The 6000-nt window shown below is 34.9% G+C and overlaps 2 protein-coding genes across 2 annotated transcripts; both read left to right on the forward strand.

The window, feature by feature from the left end:
* Positions 1 to 2803: 2803 nt before the first annotated feature.
* Positions 2804 to 4954, forward strand: LOC141621420 (uncharacterized). Its single transcript, XM_074437946.1, has 2 exons — positions 2804 to 4398; positions 4718 to 4954. The coding sequence occupies exons 1-2, from the start codon at positions 3645 to 3647 to the stop codon at positions 4729 to 4731; spliced, it is 768 nt and encodes a 255-aa protein (XP_074294047.1). The 5' UTR covers positions 2804 to 3644; the 3' UTR covers positions 4732 to 4954.
* On the forward strand, positions 3057 to 3638 carry LOC141617479 (uncharacterized). The gene has a single exon (XM_074434676.1). It carries the CDS (start codon positions 3057 to 3059, stop codon positions 3636 to 3638), a length of 582 nt encoding a protein of 193 aa, XP_074290777.1.
* Positions 4955 to 6000: the final 1046 nt, after the last annotated feature.

Raw genomic sequence — 6000 nt, forward strand, 5'->3', positions numbered from 1 at the left:
AGTTTATGGATTCAAGTACCTAAGAGGGGGAGGGGGTGAATTAGGTACTATCTAAAAATTTAAGTTTAACTTTATTGATTTAAAGTAAGTTATAGGATGAAAGGAGATAGGAGAATACTTCGAATAATATCGAGAAATTTAACGAGTATTAAAATGGACGTTTGCTGAAGTATGAAAGTAACCATTGTTCTGACTGTAGCTATTTGTCTCAGTTCATGAAGTACAGACTGCAGACCAAATGTGACAGTATGTGGAACTGTTACTTCAAAAGTTAAGTAAAAGAAATGCAAACGAAATAAAGAGCAGCGGAATAAAACAAATAAAATCAAACACGTGATTTTTGATTTGGTCCGGCAAGAACTCAAGTGCCTACGTCCAATCTACATTTTATTGATTAATTTTAGTGATCTACTCCGACTACTAAAAAACCCGTACAATAAAAAGACAACAACCTACTCCGGTTGTGACACAAGTTCAAGAACTACTCCGTTCTAGAACAAGTCAACTCGCAACCTACTCCGGTTGCCAAAGAGTTAAAGACTACTCCGTCCTAAACTCTACACACAAACTTAGAACGTTATAAGGATCAAGTTTCCACTAGCTTATTCTTAAAAAGAATTGAGATGGACAACTTTACAAGATCAACGGTTCATAAGTGAGAGAGTCTAGTATATTAAAGTAACAGTAGCCATGATTGTAACACTTGAAGACTTTTAAAAGCTTTGCAAAGTAAAGACTCGGTTTTTAAGCTTTGAAAACAATTTTGCAAACTTAGATGAAATCTCAGAAAAAGTCTTAAGGTTTTGAGGGGATAAGGCACGCCTTTTATAGGGAGAGTAAGCAAGGTGGGTTGTTAGGGTTTTAAGGATCAAGGACCATCACATGTGATGAGGTTCAACAACTTCCCAAACTTGCACAAAAGAGGGTTCTTATTCAAAAGGCAAAGGAGAGAAAGAGTGTTTGAAATTATCCAAAAGAGATCATAAGTTTTCAGAAAACAAAGGGTGGAAAACAAGTCACATGATGACAAGCTTTCACAAAAATGGCAAAAATCAATCCTTATTTTATGAAAGACCAAAGAGTCAAACTTGCACAAAGAGGAAACAATTTGAAATGATAATTACTCAAACCACTTTTTCTAGAAGGCCAAATCCTTGCAAAAAATCTGAAAGTCATCTTTTAAAATGCAAGACACGTGAATGACTTTTGAAAGATAAGAAGAAGTTCCAGGTGTTATGAATCAAGGCAACGGTACAGGCTGCTGTTACTTGTGAAAGTAACAGTGGCCTTGACTGTTTCTATTTCTTTAAAATACTCTACTTTCTAACTTGTACATTAGATGATGCCTAGGACTCAATACATTGGGTGATCAACAATTCAACACTTCTTAATCCAAGCTTGATTTAATCATAAATCCTAAAAAAGTAAACTAAGATAGCACACATTAAATGGACATGTTATCATCAATTAAAGGAACCCAACAATACGAAGTACTTATAATTTTTGCATCCCCTAGTTCCTTTGTTAAATAAGTACCAAAGGGACCAGACTTTTCCAGTTAAGGAAGAAGATCCTTAGACCATTTAAGAGGTGTCCTAACTTAATATGTTTCGGAAAAAAATACTCGCAAGTCCCAATCAAATTATCAACAACCGTATTATCACCGAAGTTATGTTAGTAACCGTTGTGAGTTGGAAGTTGGAAGTAACCCCGTTATTAACCTCCATGCATAATGCATTAGTCCATTTATTTTCAAAATTTCAACGCGATCTTTACTATAAAGCACATAATAATCAAGTGTTTGGTAAGTCGAATTGATAATCCATCGTCTATTGATACCCATGATTCTATTGTATCTCCCTTCTGACACACTAATAATATCAAATGCATGTACAGAGAGAATCTCTTTGATTAATTAGGAGAATCCGTTGATTTTTGCGTGGTTAATCATTTCAAAACTACTCCATTTCCGCCCTAATCAATACTCGTAGTTAATATCTTGTCAATTATGTACCAATATTTATTTAATATGACAATAAAATTGCCAGAGCAACACTATATGTTAATGCAGCTTAAATAACACAAAATCTCACTTTAAACGAACACTATTTCGTCTAAAGTTGTAGACGGGTCAAATATGTTATCACTTTCATAATAAGACAAACAACAAGTAGAATGGTAGAGATTGTCTTATTATGAAAGTGGTGACATATTTAACCCGTCTATATATTTAAACGGATATACCCGTCTACCACCAGACTAATTGCTTAAATAATGAGTTAATGGGGAGTAGAAATGTAGAATGGCAATTAAACGACCACGTCGAGGATAGTTGTTAGCGAAAATCAAATTAAAAGTGAGTAGGGTAAAGCATAGAAAAATCAAATTAAGCACCAATCAACTAGATTAAGACAAATAGTTGCATATGGGTGCATGAGATGGATCAAGGTGGGGAGAAACTACATTTCAAAACTCTATCATAAACATTGGAGAAATTTGTTTGGCCTTATTATGTTCGTGAAATAATATATCTAAATTTTATATAAAGTTGTCACAAAATACTTCATTAATTGATCATTTCATTAATATACCCCCGTCTCAATCATTTGTATTAGGTGCAACCCATGTCACATATTGACCGTGTAAAGATAAGTGTCTATAGACTATTGGATAAAAGTTAGTTAGGAAAGTTGTTAGCATAAAAATTGACTATAACTAACTCAAACATTGATTCAATAGTCTAGTATATATACTCCTCCCTTTGTAAGAAAATCATAAGTTCTCAATAATAAAATTCTTTCTTCTTCTATCTCTCTTCCTATCTTTACTTTACTGTTATTCAATTAACAATATTATCATCATACAATCATATGATTATGATCATCTAGTTTGATCATGGTTTATATGGTATCAGTGGTATAACGATCCACAATTTTTTCGCTTCCGCAATCATCAAATTCATATATTCATTGCTAATTCTTTGAATATATTCATCACTTCCCATTAAAATCTTTATCCATTCATCTTTTTTTATCACACAATTCTTCTGATCAAACATGGCTACTCCTGATTCAACTGATCAAAAAACACTTTTTTCACCTTATGATGATCCCCTCTTCTTGTCTACAACTGAGCAACATGGGTTGAGGTTAACGGAGAATCTGTTTGATGGCTCCAATTTTCGTCAGTGGCAGAGAGAGGTGATTCAGACATTACTTTCCAAGAATAAAATTGGGTTTATTTCTGGAGAATGCACTATTCCTGAAAAGAATGACAAGAGGTACAATTCCTGGATTCGCTGTGATCTTTTTGTGTCTCGTTGGATTAGAAATTCTATGGTACAAGGATTACGTGATCATTTTCAATATGCAAATTCATCTAAACATCTTTGGTCAGAAATTGTTGAACGTTTTGGTCAATTGAATGTGTTAGAACTTTATGAGTTAAAGAAGGAACTTGTCAATCTTAAGCAAGAAAATGCATCTTTGATTGATTACTACACTAAGATCAAGGGTCTTTGGGAAAATATTGATCACATGGACCCTATTCCTCATTGTACTTGTGGTATCATGTCTAAATGTACATGTAGTCTCTTGAAACGTCTTGTTGAAAGAGAGACACAGGCTAAACTGATATAACTTTTGATGGGTTTACATGCTGGTTATGAGCAAGTCCAATCCTCATTGCTTTCCATGGATCCCCTTCCTCCTATTAACAAAGCTTTAGGAGTCTTACAAAAGATTGAGAGACAGAAGACTATCAATGATAGTACCCATACTGCTGTTCTTGATTCTGTTGCTTATGCTGCTAAAAAGTGTTATGTCAACCCTCATAATACTGAGACAAATCCAAAGGGTAAACGTCCAAAAGATAGCTCAACTAGTTATCCACCTTGTAAACAATGTGGTAAGACCAATCATAAGGTTGAAGATTGTTTTCAGCTGCAGACTTGTCTTTTTTGTAAGATTAAGGGACACATTATTGAGAACTGCTACAGTTTCAAAGCTTGGAAGGCTAAACAAGCCAAAGGAAAGACAAAATCTGCAGATTCTGCTAAACCACCACAGAAACCTGTCAATAATGCAGAAGTGTGTGGCAATCAAGATGCTGAATATGCTTCTGTCCCACAGTCTGGACATTGTGCTAATGTCAATCCATTCTACCCTACTGCTTTTGGGTATCCTCCAACAGTCTCTCCTGCTGTCTCAGTATACAATCCATCTGTCTTGGCTGTTCCACCCTCTCAAACATCTGCAAAAGATGCTGCTTCACAAATGTCACCTGATCTGGTTCAAGGAATTGTTGATTCAGTTATGACTAAAGTTTTGCAAGCATTGAGTGATAGGACATCTTCTTCATCTGGTGATCCAGGGCCTCAATCTTACACTCACTTTGCAGGTAAGTCTTCTACCAAATTTACTGCAGTTTTCTTTCCAAGCAAAGATTGGGTCATTGATACTGGAGCATCTGATCATATGACCTCAGATGTCTCCTTGTTGCATGATATTAAAAAATTAAAATGTCCATTCTTTGTTTCTCTTCCTGATGGGTCTGTTAAGACTGTTTATCACACTGGCACTGTCTTTCTGACAAAAGAAATTACTCTTTTCAATGTGCTTCTCATTCCTGATTTCAGAGCCAATCTTTTATCTGTTGCTAAATTAATAACCAGTTCTAAGTTAACTTTACCTTCTTGGATGATTCATGTTTCTTTCAGGACCATTCAAATAAGGCTATTGTTGCTAAAGGAATCAGAATTGGAGATCTCTATAAAATTAGGGCATCTGAACTTGTTAAACATTCATCTACATCTTGTATGCCTATTGCTAATGCTGTTCAAACTGTTAATATTGCTTTATTACATGCCAGACTAGGGCATTCTTCTGTTGAAAAATTGAGGCATGTAAATAATAATGTACTTCAAGGTGTTAATAAATTGTATTGTGAAACTTGTGTTTTGGCTAAACATCATTCTTTGTCTTTCTATAAGAGTTTGTCTTATGCAACTCAATGTTTTGATCTCATTCATATGGATTTATGGGGACCTTATAAACACCCTGACATGTCTGGAGCTCAATCCTTTTTGACTATTCTTGATGACTACTCAAGGAAAACCTGGACCTTTCTAATTCAACATAAGACCCAGGTGCCACATTTGATCAAGAATTTTCTAACTCTTGTTGAGACTCAATTCAATGCTAAAGTTAAAATAATTAGGTCTGACAATGGTACTGAATTTTTTCAGTCACAGTGCAATGAGCTGTTTGCATCTAAAGGAATTATTCACCAAAGAAGTATAGTAGGTAGGCCTCAACAAAATGGTAGGGTCGAGAGAAAACATAGGCACCTTTTGGAAACAGCTAGAGCATTGAGATTTCATGCACATTTACCTATAAAATTTTGGGGAGCCTGCTTACTGACTGCTACTTTTCTTATTAATAAGATGCCTTCCTCTGTCCTCAGTTGGAAGACCCCACATGAGCTTTTGTTCAAAACCTTGCCTAGTTATGATAATTTGAGAGTTTTTGGTACTTTATGTTATGCTTCTAGACCACCTACTGTCAAAGATAAGTTTCTACCTAAGGCAAGGAGATGTATTTTTATTGGTTACCCTCCTACTCAGAAGGGTTACAAGCTCTATGACCTTGATACACATGATGTATTTGTCAATAGGGATGTTGTTTTTTATGAGCACTGCTTTCCTTATAAGACTGACAGTAATGTTATTGTATCCCAAGACTTTCTAACAGATCTTAATATTACAGAAAGTTCTCAGTTTTTGTTTACTCCTAATACTTCAGATATTAGTCAAAATAATACTCTTTCTGAGTTACCTAAGACTAATACAGAACTTAGTAATATTAATATAGTACCTACTAGACCTGTGTCTGTCACTCCTACTCTCAGAAGATCAACAAGGGCAAGACAAAAGACTGTCAAGCTAGCTGATTATCAATGCACATCTTCAGCTTTTCATTCTGATGTGATAAGACAACTCAC

The sequence above is a fragment of the Silene latifolia genome, chromosome X (genome assembly GCF_048544455.1).
Source record: "Silene latifolia isolate original U9 population chromosome X, ASM4854445v1, whole genome shotgun sequence".
Taxonomy (NCBI): Eukaryota; Viridiplantae; Streptophyta; class Magnoliopsida; order Caryophyllales; family Caryophyllaceae; genus Silene; species Silene latifolia.

Bases quoted from the DNA above. Each gene is read 5' to 3' on its own strand.
- LOC141617479 (XM_074434676.1), top strand. From the start codon at position 3,057: ATGGCTACTCCTGATTCAACTGATCAAAAAACACTTTTTTCACCTTAT.
- LOC141621420 (XM_074437946.1), top strand. From the start codon at position 3,645: ATGGGTTTACATGCTGGTTATGAGCAAGTCCAATCCTCATTGCTTTCC.